Genomic DNA, 26,178 nt, shown 5'->3' with positions numbered 1-26,178 from the left:
ACGAATTATCAGAAGCAGGTTAAGTAAAACAGCGTTAATGTGAGTATAATATATCATTACTAACTACTATTATTACAAATGTGTTTGACACATTTTCTGGAACAATAAGATATACTTGCTTTGTGGTCAGAATGAATATACAGTATATTATATGCTAAACCAGTGTTTATCAACCTTTTTTGGCCATGCTCTACCAAAGCGTCTTTAAAATCCCAATGTCCTCCCTGTCACAAAAAACATGGCATGTTTGAAAAAGAAAATTAAAAGGAAAGGACAGTTCAAGTACTGAGTAGAAAATCATCAAGAAATTGCTAATAATAATAACAATAATAATACGAAATGATATGAAAAAACAACAAATAAAGTTTCAGAATTTATATATAGAACTGAAGTGCCTAAATTAATATAAAATAATTTTAATTAGAGTTTTACATAGAGTTTTAGTTTTCTGAATTTTTTTTTCTTTTCTTTCATTTTATAAGTGAGCCCCCACTTCAACGCTACAAAAATCTCCCTCCCTCCTATTACAATTTTTATAGTTAACAAATTCTGAAAAAAGAATTGATGGCAGATTCAAATAAAAAATGCACATAATCAATACTATTTTTAATTTATTATTACGTAAGTAAATATGTATGTCATGTTACATGTACAACTCTGAAGAAAATGTGTAAAATAGTGCGATCCTTGTGTTTGATGTGTGCTGCAAAGAGTGTTTATGTGAGGTAATAATTTGGGCAATTTTAGTCTTAAATCTCCACGGTCTTAAATATCCAGACAATTTCTTTTTTTTCAATAACAAATCACTTACAGTGCTAAACCCGCATTCAACTAAATATGACGATGGGAATGGCAACAGTAGTTTTCTTGCTAAACTTGTCATAATTGGGTATTTTGTTTCTGTCTCGACACACAGCCATGTCATTGTATTTTTTTATGTTGAATAGTGTTTTAAAAGATTCATCATTTTGCAATTCTAAGAGTTCTTTATGATGTTGCATGGCCACATCAGTTATACAGTATCTACCAACATCAGTTGAGTTATCCAGGTGGGAAAGCAGTTTCTTTTAAATCTATAAATCTGTGATTTAAGCCACAAACCGTTTTATTTAAATGATCAACAATAACGAGCATAGCAGAATCAATCACCTCACACTTATTTAGCCAATAAAATTGTTCAAATTTTTCGTTTAAAACATTTTTTCTATACAATTGCAGATGTCTGATGAAGCCAAATATCTTATATTTTGCATCAATAATGGTCTTGTTTGCTCCTTGTAGTTGTTTATTTAATATATTTAATTTTCTGTCAAATAACTCAGAAATGCTTGACTATTAACTGATTTTAAGAGTATCATTTTAAGTTTGTCATTCAAAAACTCGCCAAGAAAATCAAATAGCTCCAGGAATCTCTTCAGGCAATTCCCCTGTGACAATCTTATTTCGGTATGAAGCAATAGCCTGTTGTGTTCAGCATTTTTATCCTCACAAAACAGTTTGAAGAAACGTTCATATTTGGCATTCGCTTTGATAAAGTTGATACATTTTATAACTGAATGTATTATTTCATTTAGTGAAGGTGAAAGCTTTTCAGAAACTAAATTTTCTCTGTAAATAACACAATGTGCAAGCATCATCTCTGTGTTGTCATCTTTCATTAATTTTAAACAACCGCATTTCTTGCCCATTATAGCAGGAGCACCATCTGCACATGATGTTATATTTCTCATTTGTATTTGAGTTTCATCTAAATATATTTTCAGTTTATTGTATATATCAAAGGCAGTAATTGTGGTTTTCAATGTTTCACAGACCAACATCTCTTTATTGAATTCATCATTGTCAACATATTTTACATAAGTCATCAATATAGTCTCACTGTCTCTTAAAGTTGATTCATCCATCTGTATTGAAACGTTCTTGCTCTCAACTTCTCAATTAGTTACATTTCTACATCCTTAACCATTTCATCTATTCTTTTACTAATAGTGCTAGTGCTTAGTGGCATTTTTTTTCACAACTTTGTCATCTTTTTCCAGAAATTTTTTGAGAAAAACTAATATAGCTAGCTTAATTAAGTCCTCCCCTACAATATAACTTTCTCCAGATTTAGCTATGAGCAGAAAAATTTCGTAACTACAGTAGTTTTAAAAGTATGACTTTTGTTAGCATTTCGTCCAGAGAACAATGAATTTACTCTTATTCTTTTTTCAAATTTCTCCTTTAAATTCTTAAATTGATTCAAATCACAAGTGCTATGTTTCGTCTTCAAATATGCTTCAAGTCGATCCTTTTCCATAGATTCGTTGGTCAAAGTATTCTCACAACAGACAAAATGGTAAAGAACATCATGAGTAGCTAGTAGGAAACCGAAATTCAAATACTTATCTGAATACTGACGAACTTTTTTCTTGCTTTCATTGCTCATTTTGCGCACGGGGTTAGGAACAAAATTAAAATAAATTTATAAACGAGAATCTAATACAACACCCTCAAACACATGAATTAACTGTAATTTTAACACGCACATGTTGGCATTTGCACTAGTACTAAGCAGAGTTTAAAATCTGATACTCATTAGCACTCCTCCCCATTAACTCCACGTCTGCAATCGTTAAGAATTCGGAGAACTGAGGGGTCACGAAGGGAAAGGAAGAGCTTGGCCTGAGATAGAGGAGAGAAAGATTTCCACCTTTTACCCAGGACATGTGTGGAACGGACGTAAAATTCATTTGCTTGATTACCTTTCTTTTTAGTTCAATCATTGTATTCCTAACTTTTCATGATATTACACTAGTGTTGCCATCATTTTCTCAGAAAGTCAGAGTTGCCATATCAAAAAAATATTTTCGACAAATGAGATTTTTTATCAAAAAAAAAATCTAACAAATATTTAACATTTGCGTATTGTCCCTCAAAACATTCAAATTGGCCTCTGGTGGGGCGTGCGCCCCACGTTGAGAAGCACTGCTCTAGCAGTATCTGTAACAATTACAGACTGCTCATCCACATATTTTAGAAGGAGAGGCATAAGTGTGCTTTCCTTCCTATCTGCTACTCTAACTAAAAAGCTTTCCCTACTTTGCCTGCATAGTCCTCCAAAAATCCAATCTTGTTCAGATATTAAAACCCTGCCTCTGCTGTACTTCCTAGTGCATAAATGTGTTTTATCAACCTCTACCGTCTAACCTTTACCTCCAATTTTTTTCAAAATTATTTATCATCGTATTACACACACTTCCCTAGAGAAACTGTGTTAGTCTATAGCCGTGGGTTTAGAAGTGTTCGTATGTAGTGTAGCCTGTGTAACAAGTAATCGACAAACAAAACAAAAAGTAACTTGTAATATTTCTAACACGGTTAATTTTGTCCCCAAAACCAAGTGTTTTCTAAAACCGAAACTCTATTATTACATTTTATTCCATCTACGCTATTATTACAAAAGAATCTGTCACCAAATTTGGATGATGGATGATTAGCAATTCTCATATTAAACATGGTATAAGTAAGGTAGAGTCATGGAAATCTGGCATAAAGCCGAGTTTAAAACATATGTCTATACAGTTATTTATCATCATTAAAATTTTTACTAAAAGTAAAAAAAGTTAAATCCTGAAATATTGACTCTATTCTATTGACTCTATATAGTCATCCATTATGAAATTCTAAATTATAATCCTAAATTTCAAAAGTTAGGCCCTATATGCTTTCTTATAATTTCTAAATATGAATACAATTAAAATATAACTCTAAAAGAAACTAAATCCTATATATTTTTAATCTAAACGTTATAAATCTTATTACTTATTCTATTTATTATAAATGTAACCACTAATTACTGTCTAAAGATAGATCAAATTAAAATATGAAATAAAAATATAATGAAACAATTTACAATTGAATATATTAGGTATTACTAATATTAATATATATTGAATTTAAATTATAAATAATATAACATATATTTAATAATCGTTAATGTTACCTATAATTCCAAGATGGCGGCTCGTCTGATTCCAGCAAGGAAACAGTGCGGACGCACGTTCTAACCTAACCTAACCTAACCTATTCTAATAATTTTGTTTGTAATAATTATGGTAATTTATTAGAATATGTTAGGTTAGTTTAGAACGTGCGTCCCCACTATTTCCTTTCTTCTATTTGCTGGAATCAGAGACGAGCCCCCATCTTGGAACCATAGGTAACATTAATTAACCTAAATAATATATGTGGCAATATTGATCGAAATAGAAAACTACAGAAGTAGATTCCAGCGTTCGGCTAAACCTTCAAACCACCTTCGAACCGTCTCAAAACTGGTCTTTAGTCCTTTTCGCGCCCTTTTTAACCATTGTTTGCCTCACTTCATCGTCTTTTTACTTTCCGCAAAATCTTTAAAATCATCACTGCCTAAATCGCAACAATTCAATCTTGAATATAATACCTTGGCAACAGCAATTCTTAGAGCGTAGGAAGAAAGCTTTAATGACGAGTGTGTACTATATGTATAGTTAAACCCCTAGATGGGAAACAGTGAGGAAAGATTGCGTATAAAACGCAATTATAACTGCAGATCTTTCGCTTTAGTTATGATGCTAGGGTACAGGACAACCGATATCTGGAGATAGAGCTAAAGACGTTAATGTCGTTACAAAGTAACACGGGGAAAACTAAATTTGTTAGTAAATTTGGATTATCTTTTAAATAATCTATATATATAATCGGGACGAGTTGATAATAATAATAATAATCAGCGCAGAGCCCAAATGGTTAGGAGTTGAAAGTTGAAATTTGGTACACAGTTAGGGTACATCACGAAAACGCACACTAAGAAGGGATTTTTCGAAATTCCTCCCCACGGGGGAGAGGGACAGGATTAAGTCTTAACACTTACATCAACAATGGAAGTGTTAAGTAACAATGGAAGTATGAAGTAATAATGGAAGTGTCAACAATGGAAGTGTTAAATGGAAATGTTAAGAGCCCAAACGGTTAAGAGTAGAAAGTTGAAATTTGGTACATAGTTATGGTACGTCACAAAAACGCACACTAAGAAGGGATTTTTCGAAATTCCTCCCCACGCGGAGAGGGACAGGATTAAGGCTTAACACTTCCATCAACAATGGAAGTGTTAAGTATCAATAGAAGTGTTAAGTAACAATGGAAAACAAGAGAAGGCGACGTGCAAGATTTACGGGCGCTGGAGAGGAAAAAAAAAGTAATATGTTAGACCATATTCGATTTTCAAATTTAAACAGATTAATTCGGTTTTTCTCGACTTTTCTTCTTTAGAACATTCGATGAAAATCGAACGATATAATCAGAACACGTTCGTGAAAATCGAACAATATTACAATATTCGATTTTCAAATTCGACCTTTTATTAAAAATATTTAGTTTGTTGATGAAATTACTCTTTTTCTTCTGTGACTATTACGTAATAATCTTAATCTTCGCTGTTATTACTTTTGCCCGAGCAACGTCGGGCCTATCTGCTAGTATATAATAATTATATTTCTTGTCAACTATTTCTGTTACTGCGCACGTCTGTGTAGGAAAATGTGGAAGTGACGTCACGCTCGATATATTCTGCACCGGTCAGGAAATATTTCTCTGTATCAGTTGTCTCTACACGGTTGACGTATGTACGCATATTCGCGTGCTAACACTATTTTAGCATTTTTAATGTCGCTTTTTCTCGTAGATGGAAAGAATTATGCTGAATTAAAATAATTCATTTTGTTAATATCGATGAGTGTCTGCGTATTTCTTAATAAAATTGTTCTTGAACGAAGCAAATAGCCGGAAATAAAAAATTGTTCGTAACGTTTAAACGGTTCATCATAAGTAATTGTTTTTAACACCAATCGATTCAGCGTGTCAAATTACATCTAGATATATCTATCTCAATTAGCTAATATTAAATGTAAGACATTTTTAAAGCTGGATACTTTTTGCTTTACTCTAACCGAAAAAACAAACTTACTCCTACAGAATTATGATAAACCATTATGAAAACAAATGTATGTAAATTCTATAGGCACTTCGCATCACTTGCAAAAAATTAAATAATTAAATAATTCCTGGATTAAAATCACCTGTTTCTTTACAATATTATTCATAAATGCTTAAATAATCATTATTTTAATAAAATGCGTTATAATTTAAACCTCAAACACAAAAAAATGAAGTTTAAACCGATCTTCTACTCGCCATGCTAGACGTAGCGAACGCCATTATCAATCTTCTAGAATTGCTAGATGGCGGCGCTCGAACGTCCAACGTTCACGTTTTGAGCTGGAAACGATGGCTGCATCCTCTCTAATACATTGGAGAAAAATATACCAGAGAAAGCACCAACTGTATCGATCGGATTACTTTTTTTTGCCTCTCCATTCTTTATTCATTTACCTCATGTAGAGTTTTGTATACTGTCCATTTGTAGTCTTACTTATCAAATCTACACATCTTTCAGATAATACGTAATATTTATTTTAAAGCGTAAAGGTTTAGCATGTTATTCCTGTTAAGAAAACCTTGAAATTTTGTAAAGACGTAATACGCAGTTAAATTATTATTCAACTGAAATAAAGATTCGTCACTGATATAAATTGAGTTTGCTATATTAAATTGCTTTTTCATGTACTTAAAATAGTACAAATATGTGCAAAGGAAGAATTATTTGAAGATTTATAAATATATAAAAATAATAATTTCCTACTGTAAAAAAGAATCCAGGAATGAGTTGTTTAACTTTCCCGGCAAAAAGTACTAACATATATCAAGATAAAGTTAAAGTTTTGTGCAACATTGCCTAACATAAGATATTATTAAAGAAATAACCGTTATGTTATTATTTATTATAAAATGTCAAAAAGATTAATTTCGTAAATAGAGATGAATTTGAAAAAAAAACCAGTAAATGCTAATAAAGAATAAAACATTAAGTCTGACATCAGAAGAAATATGACACATGATCTTTTTCTATCTCTTCACTTTCTGACCTGTAACCACCAAATTCTACCAGCATCGATGTTTCCTATATTTGCTACCATGCCAAATTGTGTTTATTAATGATAGACTTAGTTTGAAATATTAATATACAAAATAGAAGCCAATACGCACCACGCAGAAAGACAAGATTTGTTCCCTACTTCGCATTTTCAAAAACTAACAAAATTAAAATTTTACACGATTTCCCGAGTTATATTCATAACAATGGCGAAAAGTAAAAGCGAGCAATCAATCACTATTAATCAAAAGTTATTCATGTGTCCATGCAAAAAATAAATACGGTTCACGTTATTCGAGTAAATTACATAAGTGTTCGGGTACGTTGGGTGTGGATATTACCAATAAAGAATTTATTTGAAACGATTTCATCATTCTTATCTAAATTCAAACATTGAAAGCCGTTTAGACTAATTACGAAAAAATATAATATTTTTTGAGTCTATCTTTAATCGTTTTCACACTACCATAGAAGTAACAGTTACAATGGTGTTATTAGAAGAATAAAAACTTCTTTCACAAAAAGGTAAAAAATAGGTAAAAAATTCACAAAGTTAAAAACGATCAAGTGCCAGCCTTTCATTAGAGGTTCTGACACTTTTACTTTAAAAACACAAAGAATTCTTCTCACCGTACTGTCCCTTATCCAATTAATAACTGCTTCTAGCCCTCTGGCGGTAGGTACTGTACAGTACGTGAGTAACTCGTACCTACCACAATGATCTGGGATGTTGTGGAATGCTCTCGAATGTTCTGGAGTGTTCTACAAATTTCTAGAGGGCGAAACATCCATCCCTTATATCTTCAACAGCACGTCCTTCAAGTTAAAATGGGAACCATTTTCATGGATGGGGGATAGAGGGCTACCACACCATATAACTCCCTTGATCGTACCGGGACTCGTTTTTGAGTTTTAGCGGCCGCACATTGTACACTTACTTTTATAATATATATTGATTCATTACTTACTGTATTTATAATGTCTGAGTTGTATAAACAGGTCGAAGTGTACTTGTAAAAGTCTTGTTTTTATAAAAAATCGTTCCAATTAAAATTTAAAGATTACACTTTAGAAAATAACATAATTAATGGAAGTGTTGAACACAAGTCGTGTTAATAACAATCACTTGGCTTTTTCCACCTTTATTTAGTTCAACTAAATAAAGATAGAACAAGCCAAGTGATTGTTATTAACACGACTTGTGTTCAACACTTCTAAGACAATACAACACGGTTTCACAACAAATCAACATAATTAATACTTATTTATATTATAAAATATCAATTATTAATCTGATAAATCAACAATACATACCAGAAAAATATACGAGAAAAAAGACCAGCTATATCGAATGGGTTACTTTTCTCTTTCCTCTCCATTTTCCATTAATTTGTCTCTACAATTTTCTGTACTTGCATATGTAGTCTTACTCATCAAATCCATACATCTATCAGATAATAAATAATATTTAAAGTAATATGTAAGTGTTTAGCATGTTACTTTTGTTCAGAAGACCTTGGGTTTCGTGAGGCTGTGATAAGCAGTAAAATTATTATTTAACTACATAGAGGTTCGTCACAGATATAATTTAAACTTAAATACTACAAATATATACAAAAAGAGAATTATATGAAAATTAATGAATATATAAAAAATATATTCCTATGGTAAAAAAAATATCCAGCAACGAATTCCTCAACTTTCCTGGCGCATAGTGCTAAGATATATTAAGATAATTAAGTCCTAGGCCCCCAATTGTCAAGGGCCCTCAAAAATTGAATTATTATCATACATTTTTAATACTTTTTTATTAACAATGAGCACCTTTCGTATAGTAAAAAATAGTTAATATTAATAATATAATAATAACGATAATTTATAGTATTATTTGTTTTATTGTAATCAATTCTTAATCTAACAAAAAAATGTGGCCCATTAGATGTCAATAAGTCCTAAGCTTCAAAAAACCCAGATCTGCCCCTGCCTTTAACCTCCAAATTTTACCATTATCCATGTTCCTTATAACAGCTGCTGTCCCAAATTTTGTTAATTAATCGTGATTTTGTTTTAAATATTAAACGAAATACACGCCAATATGGGCACACGCACACACGGGACTTTTTCCTTTTTTTTCACTTTTCCAGAAAACTACCAAGATGAAATATCACACGATTTCCCATTCTATAGGCATAACAACGGCAAAAAGTCAAAGATAGCAATTAATCACTTAGATGTGAAATGACATTGTTATAGAATTAATCAAAAGTTATTCATGTTTCCATGCAAATCAAGAACCGTTCATATTATTCCAGTAAATCACAAAAATGTTCATATACAGTACATTGGGTATTGAATAATACGGACCAATGAATAATTTATTTCAAACGAATTCTTCGTCGTTAACTATAACCTAATATTGAAAGCCGTTTGTTATATTTTAAAAAACCCTAGACTAAATATATGTTGTAAATAATCTACAAATATACAAGAAAAAAGTTTGGAATTTTTAAACATAATTTCACAATTTCCGTTACATTCAACATCGAAAATGACTTTCATTTATATGCTCTTCCATTCGTGTATTTATTATAGTTGAAAGATTATTTCAACAACTGATAAAAAAAAATAATCAGTTATTAAAAATATAGGCCTATTTATAATATATGAATTGTATAAACAGGTCAAAGTGTAGTTGTATGAGTCTTCTTGGTATACGAAAATCTGTTAGTGTTTTTTTATTTGATAAAATTGGATTTTTAGCAAATCAACTGTATAATATACTCATCATTCTCTGTACGAAAATTTTCTTTTATTATTCATTCAGTCAGAGGTGAATTAAATAATGTAACTTCGATTAGTGTGATTTCATTAATAAGTGTAGTGATCGGAATCTCCCTTCCAAATTTCCCTTCCTGCAGCCAGGCCCGTGCGTAGTGTTTAGAGTATTAAAATTAAAATTTTTCTTGTCGTGTAAGCATAAGCTTGTTTTGTCAATGCCTATCACCGGCTACGAAAATTGGCATCTCTAATGGAAATTATTATAAGTAACAGATATATATATTTCTTATGGTGCGGTTTTTTCTATATTACTTTAAATACAGTAGACCCCCTATAACACGGGTTCATATAACACGGACTCATATAAAACGGCGAAAAAATTGCGCTCGTGTTCGTATAACACGCTAAGAGAGACTCGTAAAACGTCATCACCGACTCGTGTTGCGACAGGATTGGTCGAATCTGGGGACTTATTCTGAGCTCTTCCGATAACTGAACGAGAGCGATATACGGGACATTCGATAAGTCGCCTTAGCGAAAAGCACTTAACGAACCTTAGACAAATCGCTATTCTGTGCTCCACGTTAAGTGGGTTTCGCTACGGGTAGTCGGTCGAGATGCGTCTGGGCTCTACGCTATCGATAGCTATTACGCTTTAACCAATCACAGTTTAGTTAACATTGTATTTTGTCACGTGACTGCAACCCGCTATTTTCTAAGCGAAGCACGTGCTTTTAGCATTGTCGCGTACTAGCGCTAGTGATATCGTTTTGTTTTGTTTTAAAATGTCTGGGTCTATTACTGGGTGTATTTTCTCAGCCCATCCGTTAAGAAAATATTTGTTTTTAAAAATTATAATTTGTGAGAGATAGTCATTTATGTATAGTGTATAGTTTACTGTTAAGTTACGTATATAGAATGTATTTTTTTTTTTTTTTTTACTAAAACTGATGAATTAAAGCCGACATTAAACTTAGATAAAATCTACAAAATAAAGATTTCTATTATTACATAATGCTAACATTTTACAATTATACAATGTCTAAGTTTCTTTGTATATTTCTATATAACTTCATGTAATTAATGTATTTTTTAATTCATTCACTAAGAATAAAATGACAAACTTAATTTTGCCACAAGTTCTACTTCTATAAACCTTATAACCAAATTAGAATTAGTATTATGATTAAATGTCAAATGCAATACATCTTATTAAATGTAAATATTATTTGCATAGACATGGAATGACTGGAAAGCAAACATTAAAAGTAAAGCCTCACAAATAAAAAAAAAATCAACGTTTCAAAGAGGAGGTGGGCCTTCGGTTAATCAAAAATTAACTGAAGTTGAAGAAAGAGTATTAAATTTAATCGGTGTTACTACTGTCCCCTCTCTCCAATCGCTCGTGAAGTAAAATCATTCTTACACGAAAAGACGCCATGTTGTTTTCACTTTCGTTACGTTCCTAACGGCAGCTCGAGAGTGACCGATAACAAAAGCTTAGTTATCGCACGTGGCTATCGGCACCGAAAACGAAATGTACGGCTCGGAATAGCATTTTCACGGTTGATTAAACAGAAATCACGTGGTTCTGATAGAAACTGGTTTTTATCGTATTCGTTAGCTTAACGATACTACTCAGAATTGGTCCCCTGGACCAATTGCGGATATTGTACAAACCGTTGAGTTTAAACGAGCACTGGACTTACTAAGAAAACATTTATTTTTGTTGACTATGAACACAATATAGTGCTTACGACGATCACTTGGCTTTTCTTCTCCCTGTTATTTAGTTGAGATAAGCATTACGTGCGTATGTAGCTCGTTTCGGGCTTAATATGCCCCTCTTCAGTCAACTAAATATTAAGACGATGACACTTTACAACCAATGTTTCAGGCAATGGCACTTTACTACTAATGTTAAGAACGTTGGTTTTAAAAACTTTTTAACTTTAAAACTTCGACTAAAATCAGACTGTCGCTTCACGGCACTTCAACTGTCGTGCTCATTAGCATATTCTTTCGTGTCCGAGGTTAACTGATGCGGAGTTGGATTTTCGTGACTATGAATGAAGATTTTAGTGTATATTAATTCTTATAATATGTTTTATAATATTTTTAACCAATTTCCATTTATCTTAACGCCTGGATATTTATTAATGCTGTTCTGACTCTTAAAAATTTCCACACTTTCTTTAAACTTTCTATTATATGCTTTAGGTTCTTTATGTAAAATTTTAATGTTATTTTGATCAATGTTACAACTGTTTATCGTACAATGCTCGAGGAACGCTGAATTAATTCTACGGTATTTGAGATCTGCTACGTGCTCTTTGATTCTTATTTTCATTTGTCTTTTTGTTTCACCTATATAAACTTTTTTGGTACTGCATGTACTGTACATGAAATTTGGTAAACTATATTTCGCATTTCTTCAGTTGGTTGTGCTCCTTCTTTAACAGTTTGTTTAGCTTTGGTTCTGGCCGATAGCTTGTCGTACTTGGGTGCTAATTTGATATTAATTTTTTGTGTTTCTTTATTTATTTCTTCGTATAGCCCTTTAATGTATGGGAACGTAACGTATTGGAGTTTTAAATTGTCTTTTTTTCTTATAGTGATATCCGGATTGTTAAGCTCTCTTTCCCATGCGTCAAGTAATCGTCTCGGATAGCCATCAAACATGAATTTTTTCTTTGGCTCCAGTATATTTTTTTGCGTATTAATTATTTTACTTGTTCTGTTTCTGATTTTTTTGTATTCCATGGTAAAAATGTCCCTTTTTATATGTAAAGGGATATTTGAGCTGTATTTTATGGTTGTATTTATTGCGCACGGTTTTTTATAAACTTCAAACTCGAGTTCATTTTCTCTTCGTTTTATTGTAATATCTAAATAACTCAACTTGTGCTCTATGTTATCTTCTTCCACTTTAAATTGTATAGTTTCGCTTATATTATTTATCAACTTAATTATTTCCTCTATTTTTACTTGTGTTTCATTATATATAATCAAGATGTCGTCGACGTATCTCCTGTAAAATTTTATTCCGTTTATATTATCAATCAGTTTATCAATGTCTATCATTATCAGCTCGGCCAATTTAGGTCTTATAACAGACCCAATGCTGATACCTCTGACTTGTGTGTAGCATTTATCGTTTATTTGAAAATAGATTACTACGGTAACAAAATTCTATTAAATCTATTTTTTCTTTTTTCATGTTAAGTTGCGTGAGTTTATTTTCGATTATATCCCATGTTATCGACGGGTACATGTCCACTATATCTAAGCTGGCAATTTTATATGTTTCCTCAATGTTAAGTTTTTTTCAGTTCATGCAACAGTTCATCGGTGTTTTTAACGGAGTAATAGGAATTTTGATATTGGCTCAGTTCATGTTTAAGAAATTTTTCTAGGTTATACAATGTGAAATTTCTAAAATCTACAATTGGCCTGACTTTCTCACCAATCTTGTGAGTTTTTAATTGGATATTCAGTGCGTTTACGTTATAAAAATGAAAAAAAAACAGCAAGAAGGAAGATTACTGATATTATGTCTCTGATTCCAGCAAATAGAAGAAAGGAAACAGTGGGGACTCACGTTCTAACCTAACCTAACCTATTCTAATAATTTGGTTAATAATAATTATGGTAATTTATTAGAATAGGTTAGGTTAGAACGTGCGTCCGCACTGTTTTTTCTGTTTGCTGGAATCAGAGACGAGCCGCCATTTTGGCACCATAGATAACATTATCTGTAATCGTAAGAAGTAAGCAGTTTTTGAAATTTGTTAAATATTAAAACTAACCCTTTTGTAAATCGTTAATTTATTGTTTGATTTAACAATTGTTTTAAATTTGAAAAATAAACACTTTCATTATTCGGAAAAATCACAATTTCCGACTGGCGTTCTCTTAACCCATAAGTACCGAAAACATTAATGTTTCGAAATAAGTACATGTACATGACAATTATATCCACAAATGAATTATATGCGAGGGATGTCTGCATATTCATGCCATCTTCGACCTAATTGGTTTTTACTGTATTAAACTGAATTTATTGTGTTGTTTTGTATATTGTTAATAACCTATCTTTACTTCTGTTTACTAAATTGAATTTTACAGTAAATTACTCAAAACTGTCAATTATAAAAACCAAACACAAATTAAATAGCTTAATTTTTACGATATTAACTTGAAAGTATTATTGAATAATTGTTATTTATTCCTGTGTATTGACTTTTCGTGAAAGTCGAGTGTTTCGAAGAATAAATCATTTATTGCACATGCAAATAAAAAGTATTCTTTCATCTTTGATAAAATTTGTTAAAGTTTATTAATTTCTACTGTAACATTCATTTTTAAATATAATTTTAATATTACGTAGTATTTAATATAACACGTAATCGTTCTAAATTTAACCCATGAGCATGATTTGGTGCCAAATTTCGTAAACTGAGGTGTGTTGTTTCCATTCTCGTTTAATTTCGAAGTTCACTCAGATAAACCGTTACTACGTGCATCAACATATTTTGTGTTGTTTTAAAGGGATAAAAAGAGAATTTTTGTTTTACAATATGCCACTTTATAGAAAGAAAAGTTAACAAATATTTTATCTTCATCAAGTACCGAGAAGTGATTTTTCTTTGGAAATAATGCTTATATTGTTAGATCCACGGTTTAGAGAGGTTAATTATTTAAAGGAAATATTTGTGAAAGGAACGTTTTAATTTCGAATAGAACTATAATATTTTATAACTTTGATAATTTTAACAACAAGGACGTATAATACTTTCGTTTTCGAGAGGGAGAGGAAGTTGAACTTCCTTTTAAATAGCCGACTTTTGAAATGATTCAAGTGCGGCCTTTGCACACGCTACTTGGCCATCTACTAGGGCCGTATGCGCTCTATAAAAAGGGACCTTTTCCCGCCATTTGGGGTAGTCTTTCTGACGAAGCTACCATATATGAAGGCACCTCAACAGATCTCCATAAGAAGGTTGCCATAGGCCACATAGAAGTCTGCGATACATTTATTGCGGCAAAGAAGTTACGATCTTCCCTCAACATAAACAAAACGAAGAAAAGTGCTCCTAAGGTAGTATATTGTTAGAATTGATGTAAACTCTCTTTCGTAAATAGTTGTTTATCTCTCTCATGTATAAATGTTAAATTTCCTGATAAGTGGATAAGTATAATACTTCGTATATTTATGGATAAGTATAATACGAAGTATTGGGGGCGGAAACCAAATCTTCTGAGCCTTGATCTCCTCGTGGCGCCCCCGAGGTTATCTCCTTTCTGCCGCACTCCCGTGTGATCTGACCAGGACTTTTTTCTATTTTCTTGAAAAGAAAGAAAAAGAAGAAAATGTTAAAGAAAGAGAAAGTTAAAGAAAAAGAAAGTTTTTTTTCTTCATCCTGGTCAGTGTCGGGCAGTGGGTCAGATTGGAATAATGCAAACAAGGCAAGGGGTACTCCTCCCCGTCGTGTCTCCACCTTGTCGGGGTGAGGAGGCTTTGTGATCTGTGCTGCGGTGTCTCGATGAAATTTTTCGTCAGAGTGTTGCGGCCGGATACAACTAAGAGAGACACATGCCTGAACTTGGAAGGCACGGTGCAGAGGTAGCGTTCTGCCTCAAATTTAAGTACGCCTTGTCAGAAAAGACATATGGCTGCTGACAACCACTCTTTTTATTACTGGAATTTTATTACTTCAGTGTTTGCTATAACGATGTTTTACCTGTATATTAACCGTAATAATTTATTTATTTCAAATACAATAAAAAATGTCGTTGGACAATAGATTTCACTTTGATTTCAATAAAAAGTAAAAATACCCTTTAAAAACAATTTAAAAGTCAAAATATACGCATAGTAGCAGATGAGCCCAGCGTTTCTCGGGCAAAAAATAACGATAGCGTTTGATTAAGATTATTAGATTATAGTCGATCTTACATCTTTACACCGGGGAAAGAATTTTAGATATTTCCGTGGACCCTGGTTCTAAAACGAATTAGTTAGAAAACAAATGACGGACAATCTACTTAGTATTAAGTTTAACATATTTAGATTTTCACAGCTATGGTGAGAAACGTTTAAAATTTACAACAGCCCTGTGGCGTCCTTTGAGATATACTAGTGATGCGACAAAAGGCATTTGACATTGACCGGTACTGGCACCCTCGGGATTTGGCACGCACGCACTACACACCTACCTCGACCGTCTCTGATTCCATCATTAGCCACTCGTGTCGAGCTATTTGACTAAGTGGATTGTTTTAAGATTTAAAAAGTAAAGAATATTTTATGTTATTTTTATGTACGCTTCTTTACAAAGCTACATTTAATTATAATTTTCATTAAAAGTATATTAATACAATTGAACAATATACTGTACCAGGTATATATATCCACCGCACATTTTATTTCACCGAGTAAGTTTTTATAGTTTATTTTTAATTTTAGCCCTTATATCGTGGCAAGCGATTCAGAATGTAATTGTGATATTAAAAGCACATTTAGAGAAATCTACAGTTTTTACTGGCTTATCGAACAAATGAATACGAATGGAACCTAGACCAGGAATGGGCAACATTTTTCTATGTAAGGGCCGCATTTTAAGACTTTTGAACTGATGCAGGCCGCATACAATAGAAAGAGAAAAAAATGTTGGTAAATCAGAATTATTTATTCCTACATAATTATAAATTAGATTAGGTATACTTAATTTAGCTTCTGGAACTGATGTAAACGTAATATAGTGGAAATATTTGGTTAAATATTCGTCACTGCTAGTTTTAAATTAGATTCGATGTGTCTGTTAGCCGGTTTCTTGTTTTAATTTTTACTAAATTTATTGCGGGAAAAACTATTCACATACATAAGTTGTAAAAATAACGTTTGCATTTTTGCTGCATACTTCCTTAAGCTGATAAATTGATATATTTATTCACATTTTATGCGTCGCGGGCCGCAAAATATATGAATGCGGGCCGCAGATTGCCCATCCCTGCCCTAGACCATCACTGACGAGCAATTAACTGATTGCCCCTGGGGGTCGGCTTCTTACAGAAACACAACTTCCCTGTCATCAAATGTCACCGCACGCCACTGATAAATATAAATATATACAGTAGAGACTCGTTAATCAGAACCCCGGTAATCGGAATCACCGGTAATCGGCACGATTTTCAGTCGGACTGTGTCGTGCTGAATCGAACGTTTTTGATACTAAATTTACTTCTAAAGTATAATTTTCATGTTTTTATATTCTTCAATATATTTATTTTGTTTGTACAAAATGCAGAAATAATTTTGAACGATACGATAGCCTCGATTATTATTATAAAAATTTTCGTTAGGTTTAAAATCGACGAAAATTCAACACGAAGCGACACGCAACGGAGAAAAATTTGAACATCGGACAGGTTAATGTATTTTTTCGTACATAATGGGTAATCGGAACAATTTACTAATCTGAACAACCCCAGTCCCCAATTGATTCCGATTTTCGGTTCTCTACTGTATATCAATATATATTTATATTTATGGATAAGTATAATCCATAAATATATGAAATATTATATTTATCCATTTATCGGGACATAATTATTTAGTACTTGTTTCGAAACATTTATTTTTTCTAAGTGTTTATAAACCTGTTATTTAGACATCTCCAGTGATTTAGTTCTCTTACGTAGAAAAATGTCTGAGGAGAATATAGAAAGATCGATTAGCAAGTAAACTTCCTTTATTAGCATATTTATTCCTAGGTAGATTTTTTACATTTTAAATATAATTACATAAAATTAAACGGAGGTGAATATAGCAAGTATAAGTAGAATATGGCAAGTCAAATATAAAAAAACTATTAATATTACCCGATCGAAGGCTATTAGAAAAATTTGTGTTTTATCAATTTGTTTTGATTATAATGGTGTAGTTTCACAATAACAAAATTTTTGTTATTGTGAAACTACAAAATAATACTTATTAAATTCAAACTCACGCTTTACAAATAACTATGAATATTATAGAAAACCGTTTTACTATAATTTAGTACGTTTTATTACCTTTTACTCTAATGTTTATTTCAGAAAAAGTAGGTCACATGACGACATTGGACTGACGACATAGATTGTCGACTTTTCCGGGTTGCACCGCAGCCTTTCGAGAAGTGTCATTTTTAGAAGTCGGGCCTATGTTTTCTGATTAATTTGTGAACCAATTCTGAAGATTAATTTTTTTTTTTAATAATCCAATTATTCATTCGTTTAATAAACCTCTGTTAATACTTGCGAGGCTAATCGACTTGTTCCAGAATACTCATTATACATGTAGGATTGAAGGGCCACACACGAACCATCTGCAAAGGAAAAGTTCCTTTTGGAAGGATTTTCTACGATAAACTACACTCTATTTAAGTGTGAGAAACCTGGGAAACAACACGAGTTTAGCCCGTTGAGTAGGGACTTTTATGTACTTGGCAATTGGGTACAAAGGTACTAGGTTCTTGCTGACTACTCCGTACAAAGCAAATTAGCAGAATTGAGTTACATCATAACTATCGTTTTGAAAAGAACGATAATTCCTACCTCCCCTTTCGATGCACCATTAAGTAGATTTTTCTCAATTGTCTACCAGTGGAATCTTAATTTTTTCTCTTTACAGATATTATGCTATATTCTGCCTACACAAAGCTGTCTTTTGTTTCCAGATTGGACAAGTTTCCTCCGGCTTAATGTAGAATATAATATAAAATATTACTCGTTCCATATAAGTTTTTCTGTTTAGACAAGTTTCTGTTTTGGACAATTTTACTGACGTATCTTCTATATAACATACAAAGAGTACTCCACACCTATTACACTTTTGTCGCTTTTTTTTTTTTTTTTTGAAAAAATTATTTCTTGAAAAATTACTTTCCCTACATTTTAAATATAGAATAGATTTAAAAACTACGTACAGTTTAATTAAGAACAGTTTAATTAAGAAATTTTAAATCGATTTGTTGTTATATCATTCGTTTGTGTTAATATAGATAACTAATGAAGTATAAAATTAAAATTATCATTATTTTCGATAATGTTTAAATAAACTTTACTAAAGCGTAGTTCAGAGAATCCAACCTGCATTCACGGGTTCTTTCCTGTTGGTTTGTCGTACCGACTTGAAACAGACAAATATCTTAACAAGAACCAAACTTTAACCACACTTGATCGTGTACGGTAGAAACTCAATCATATGCAGTTAACGAGACTCCATGCTCACTTTTGAATTCCATCACTTCTCCTCTCATCACTATTACTACCGAATTCCTACGTCTACTCTGATTCTCCTTCTTCAACTCTCATCCTTCTCTCCCCATTTTCCTCCTTTTTGTTTTATGAGCCTTTATCTACCCATAATTACTACTTTCACGACTGCTTGCGAAAAAATTGGGTATAAAACGAGATAATCGCAGTCGAGGAAGAATAGGTTTAATATCACTACACATAGTATTACTTTTAGATAAATAAAATAATGTTAATCACATTTACGCAAAATTTGGAATCATTACAAATGCGTAACGTTCATCTATAGTTGAAATTTTATAATATATTTTGCCCTTCAGTAAAGGCTACCTCAAACAGCAGCTATTTCTTCTGAAACTTTTAACAAAATTTATATTTGTGTTAACCTCCATTTAATATCAGATCACAGAATTGGCTTTCTTATTATAATTAAATAAAAATGGCCCACTACGGATTTGTACTTATTCTAAACAAAAAATCTCTTCACCACTTCATTTTTGTTTCAGATTTTCTAAAGGTAAAAATGACTTCAAACAATGATATGTATTAATGAAAATCTTTGTAATATTCTCGAGTTGATGCACGGTATAAAAGAAAGTGTGTGAAATTTGTTTATCCTGAAGTTTCTTTGCACTTAATTAATCACTAAACGTTTTTCAGTGATCAGAAAAATCTTTCGCCGTTTGATTTATTTTGAATTTAATTTTGTAGATCTTTAAACTACTGTAAGCTACGATTTTATATAAAAAAAAATTCATTATTTGAAATATTAAAAGAATAGTTCTTTAAATACAAGTTAGATACAACAATAGAAAGCCGTCGCTAAATTTATGTTGATTATCTTATATCAAGTTAATTCGCTTTTACTTAAAAAATGCATTTATTTCAATTAAATAAATTTTGTTACTGGGCTGCAATTTGAAAACATTGTAGATCCATAAATTTCCGCTGTCGTCTGACTGGCTGTATTTCCTTACTCTAGAGAAAGGAGAAAGATGAACCACAAGATTAGACCTGAAAGGATTTGGGAAGGCAGGCTTCGATTATCTATGCACTATTTTCGGACGCAAACTTCCGAAGTTACCTTATTTCAATTGTTCAAATATTTTAAATGAAAAAATTATGAAAATCGTGATGATGTCACAATAAATAGTTGCTCGTTTACGCTTATAATTTTGTTGTTGAGTAAATTGCTTCCGTGGGTTCTCTGTCTCTTATTTCTTTTCTCCACCTTTTATCTCATATAAGGTGCAGCTCGCGGCGAAAAAACGTGCAAAGGTAGAACGAATTTTTCTGTTCCCAGAATAATACAGGTGGTGTCAAAATTCCAGACTCGAGGGAACGTTGCCGTCTGCTTAGAAAACATTTTGTTTCGGAGTCCCAAAAAGTGAAAACACGCCTGTGGCTGATTGAATAAGCCTTGCACAGACTTGAATGAACTCATGCAACAACTAGAACGTAAAAATGCGTTTAAGCTAAAACAACGTTTTTCTTTCTTCTATACCAGTGGTTCCCAACCTTTTCTAGGATGCGGAACACTTTTGTGAGCAATTTTCTTTAGCCGAACACTTACTTAAGTTAATATGAAATACATAAGCTTGTCATCAGTTATTTTATTAGAATCGAGTAGTTATAATTCAAAATCTCTACTCATATTATTAACGCCAATTCTAAGACAAGAAAAAAATATACCTAAATAACTTTAATGGGAAACTTGTGCCTGATGTTTTCTTACATATTTCATTCAGTTTTTATCATTGCCTTTATCTTATTCGAAACAGTAGTACACTCCATAAGTACGAGTCGTACATATATATTTAAGTTTATAAAAATTTTATGATTTTAATTTTTTTATATTCGGCGGCTCGAATACGATTGTACACTTTCCTATTTGCGACTAAATCTGCGGAACACTTGGGAGATACTTACGGAACACCAGTGTTCCGCGGAACACCGGTTGGAAACCACTGTTCTATACTGTGGACGTGATGTTATAACATTTCAATATTTCAGTATTGAACGTGATGTTATAACATTTTTAGCCGATTAAATTACTTTTTAAGGTGTTATATAAATGTTTTTTTGAAAAAGGATTAAATCAGTCAGAAATCTATATTTACGTACAATAGAATTAAATTTATATTTTATTCGTTTTTCGTAAGTTTACATCGGGAATAATTTATGATGTATTAAGGTGGAAGTACACATTCTGCTTCCATATTTCCATTAAGAATTTTTGATAACGTTACCATATCGCTTATTAAACGTTCAATAATATTTCTATTTGTAAAATCTAAAGCAGCTGTAATATTAAGTGCTAGAATGGGATCTATGAAATCACAGTTTATAAGTCCAGTACGGCTATCGACGTAAATACGAAGAATACATCCGTATATTTTTGCTGTAACAGTTTTGTTAAAATCTTCTAAGATAAACTGTACTCTACCTGTACTTAGTATTGAAAGACATTTTACCACTTTGACTAAATTAGCCGTATCATTTTTGTAACAAACTTTCTTTAACAGGCACGACATATTTTTTACAATTGACATCGCGTTACTTCCGCCGTCTATTTCATTTTCACAGCCGAGTGAAGGGAACGTACTCGAATCCAGACATTGCGGTAACCCACCTGTTATATTCTGAAAATATCAAGAAAGACTGAAATTTAAAAAGAGAATCTCTGACTACTTTTTAAGATTTGTGCGTATAATTCCTAGTTAATAAAGAGAACTGTAAACGTTAAATATATCTTAGAATAAAATTTTACCAAACAATACAGGTGATTATTGCAAGAATATTATTTAAAAATTAGAGTTAATTAATTAATTGATAATCCTTTATCAGCTCTTAACAGAAAGCCTTTAGGAAAATAATACTTGATTCTCTTTAAAAGACGTAAACTATAATTAGAAACGAATTATGTTACGATAATTATCGTAAATTTTTTATTAGGAATGCATTTTCTAAATTAAAGCGAAATAATGATTGTTTCATTGGTTTCTTCATGATGCACGAGTAACGTTACTTCCTATAATGACCCACCTTGATCAAGACAAATTACATTTAAAAATCCCCAAAAATATTTATCAGAATCTTGGTATACAAATTAATAATGAATATTGTGAAATGAAACCACAATTATGAATCCATAAGTTGCCTTTCTTACAAAGATACTTTAGATTATTGTCTTAAATATGACTTTGTCGTCCTGAAACATAAAGTGACTTGTGTTATAACTACGAACTCGTATTTATATAGTATTTAGTATATAAATGTCCTAGCTCTAGAAATAGCAAGAACAAACCAAGTTTCTATAATAACACTAGTGAGTATTGAAACGCTATTTAATATTACTTACTTATGTTAATTAAGAGTTTTTACTTACAAGAAATGTTACTTTCAACTCTTCAGTCAATTGAGAGAATATAGAATTAATATCAAGAATTTCCTTCACAATATCTCCAATAGATGTCCCCAACATAAAAATTCCGGGTTGTTTTGGAATTAAACCTTAAAAATAAATTACAAATAAAGAATAAATATTAATGTCGTGAAAAAATATTTAGAAAGAACAAATTTTACTAATTTAAAGAAAAGAAAAGAAATAAATAAGTACTTAAAATCAAAAACGGCAGCAAGAACTTCATCATGATTTTACTCGCAATTGAAAAGCAAAAGAGAATGCGTAATTTGAGGCTTCAATTAGCAATTACGGATTATCTTCTATGACACCAATTTATACATTTCAACATGCAGAAGTAGTGATTTGACGTCACATAGATGTACAGCGCGATATTTGCACCTGTTTCAGTAGTAAATTCTACGCACGTTTTTCACAAAATATTTTTAAAGTTATAAAATAAAATTATGAGTTCCTTATTTAAATTTTGATTAGATTTAAAATGTTTTCTGAAGTAAACAGTTTGTATTTTTTTTCAAAAATTTTAAAATACTAACAAGAAATTATTGTTTGTGAATTTATCACACAATTCTTTTATCGTATTTTTAATTTATTTAATTTAAAATACGTTCTCCACCATAAATTAGTAGTGGTATTCCTCTGTAAATCATACTTTTACTGTAGAAATTGCCATGCAGTCTTCTATCTATTTCCTTACAGAGGAAAATGTTTGAATTAAAATACAGTCACTTCAGTTTTGTATAGGACGTTCCTAAATAGTAAATAAGGGCAAACATCCAAAATCTCCCATGTCTGGTTTAGGTTTTCATCTATCCAACTCCGTTCTCGTGATTAATTAAGGAAGGACAGACACAGAAAAAATATATAGGTCTACAATTTTTTCAAATTGCAGCCCAATAATTCTGGAAAACAATTCTATACCGCTATCATTGTTCATCCATCGATAACTTACAACAAATGGGATCAATCTAGGCGAGAATAAATTGCCAAACTAGACCGCCTGTGATTAATCGACATTCAGGTAAACTCGCTTAATTCTTACTTAAATTTCAACCTTAGGAATAAAAATATTGATACAAATCCACTTTCTCCGAGGAATTTCCTTTAAAACAGTCAATTGTAAGTAACTTTTTTTCCAATTGGAATAAATAATAAATTTAAATACAATATTTACATAATAATAAATACTTTTTCTCAAGGAGAATCAGCCTATTTGCTTTTATTGCTTTTTAATATTTAATATGTGATTTATGTCATGAACGAAAACAACTAATAACAGTAATAATTTAGAAACTGTCAAATTAAAGAATATTTTCACGTAAATCTCGGTATTTTGTGTATTAAAATTAAAATAAACGATACAAAGCCTAAGTTTGTATCAATTCGATTCTCTAAATTCTGAACCCTTCGTTAACACAAGAACTAAAGAGAATTCTAAGGCAAAAAAAAAAAAAATATGACATTCGTTTTATCATCTTCTGTTTCAGGTTATTTAAACAAGATTTTTCATGGGAAAAGCATAAAAATGTGAACCCTTTATAAAGAAAGAGGTAAAAATAAACTTAAATAAGCGAAATATAATTTTCAAGTGTATTATTTTATCAAATTATCCATTTTTAATTTTTACTTTAATCTGCATTTACAATAAACTACACGTCAGCAATAGCAGCCGACACTTGTCAGTGGAGAAAAGAGAAAAACAAATGCAGTTTTACAAGTAGTTAAAACGAATTTTTCATTGATAGCACAAAATCGTTTTATCATTAAAATATTTATAAAATTATCTAATTTATGAAAATAATTCTCATTTAGCTTAATTGTGTATTTAAAATTATATCAAATCAGATACAGATGAAATGGTTTAGATTATGCAGTAGTTAACATAGGAAATAGCACTGCATAGTAAATAGTTACACGAAATAAAGTTAAAACGACAAATTAAAACTAAAAATATATACCACAGTTTTTCAACACTATTACTTGTATATTAAAAGAAATGAACAGTTTACTTGCATATAACACATAAATTAAATTGAAAAATGATACGAATAACAAAAATTTTTGTGATAAAAGCCGATGTTGCAGTTTTGACAGGAAAAAGGTTAAATAGCAAGTACCAAAAGCAGATTTCATCCTCCTTAACAGTAATAAATATATTTAATTATTTAATGGTTAATTAGCATATTTTACTTTTAATAAGTACAATCTTCTACTTAATTGTTATTTATTTACAGTTATTAGTTAATAACCTCTAATTAAAACCGAATTTTCGAATAAGAACTTTCATCATGCTAATTTGTAACTGAAATTATTTTAAGTACATCTACATCTTCCATATTACGTTAATCTAGTAAAACTACATCTTCCATATTACGTTAATAAATTATTGTGGAAAGGAACATACTTAAAAACCGAAATAATTTTCTTTCAGAAGTTTTTAAAATGTGAATGTGCAAATTAAAAAGTGACACGCATTATTTTTTTAATTTCAAGGGGGTTGAATGGTTAGTTAAATTAATTATAAAAACTTTAAAATATGAAATATTTACGAAAAATCATCTTTTAGCTAACTTCGAAACTGTTTGTTATTTGTAATTCACAAGTGTTATTCTACGGTTTACGGTTTAGAAAATTATTTCAGTTTTAAAGTTCGTTTTTTTTCAAAATTAACGTAATATTGAAGATATTATGTAACTTAACATAATTAAGTTACAAATTAGCATAACGAAAGTGTCTATTCGAATATACGCCTTTAGTTAAAGTTTATTAACTAATAACTGTAATTAAATAACAATTACGCCTAAGTAGTAGATTTTACTTATTAAAATTCAAATATGCTAATTAACCGTTAAGAGATGAAAGATATTTATTGTAGCTAACGAGGATGGAATCTGCCTTTATTATTTGCTATATAAACCTTTTTCCTGTAAAATCTTGTAGCAATTGTTATCGAGCAGTTTCGTGGAAATTTTAAAGTTATTCGTATTATTTAAATTGATTGTTTGTGTTGTTTGAAAGTAAAGTGTGTATTTATTCTAATATACTCGTGTGAGATAAGCAGAGGGTCAGGGGTTAATCGTCCCTGACCACTTACACTGCACGGGTTGGCAAAACCCAATCTTTGTCGTTGAATGGCTAGGAGGGCAAAAAGTAAGTGGGGAGGTGTGTCGGTAAGTCGACAGACGGTTTCGATTGACAGGAAACAGGTTAACAAATAAAACATTTATTGGCTAATTAGAATAACATACAAATTGGTTACAAGTCTATTCTATTATATATTAGGAGATTCAATGTGGTTAACATACGCCTAAATGCACGGCTTGACAAGTTTTACACAGGCGGCTATGAGCTAAACCTAATGCCGTTGCTAGGGAGAGAGAGTTCACAAAGTTCTAACAAAATACCTCTATGTGAGACTGGACGGTATGGCTGAAGTGCAGCGATCGTATGCCTTCTCCTCGGGATGTTAGTCCGACTCATGGAGATCGACGACACAAGTATAGGAATAACTTCCACGCTAAGTTTCCGGAGGCACGAGCTTTTATAGTGTTAGTGTTAGTGGGTAAATAATTTATATTTGTTAAATTATCTATAATAAATTGATTTTTTATTATTGCTTTATTTTTTTATATAATAAATGTAAATCATAACTTTATTATTTCATTAT

The 26,178-nt window shown here is 31.2% G+C and overlaps 1 protein-coding gene across 1 annotated transcript; it reads right to left on the bottom strand.

Annotated features, from left to right (window-relative positions):
- Positions 1-1,298: 1,298 nt before the first annotated feature.
- On the bottom strand, positions 1,299-1,904 carry LOC136982326 (protein FAM200A-like). Its single transcript, XM_067278801.1, has one exon. It carries the CDS (start codon positions 1,902-1,904, stop codon positions 1,299-1,301), a length of 606 nt encoding a protein of 201 aa, XP_067134902.1.
- Between the last annotated feature and the right edge of the window lie 24,274 nt (positions 1,905-26,178).

The sequence above is a fragment of the Centruroides vittatus genome, unplaced genomic scaffold (genome assembly GCF_030686945.1).
Source record: "Centruroides vittatus isolate TY-2023 unplaced genomic scaffold, ASM3068694v2 contig_82, whole genome shotgun sequence".
Lineage (NCBI taxonomy): Eukaryota > Metazoa > Arthropoda > Arachnida > Scorpiones > Buthidae > Centruroides > Centruroides vittatus.
This window is presented reverse-complemented; position numbering and strand designations above follow the sequence as displayed.

Coding starts and splice junctions, on each gene's coding strand:
- LOC136982326 (XM_067278801.1), bottom strand. CDS start 1,904: ATGGATGAATCAACTTTAAGAGACAGTGAGACTATATTGATGACTTAT.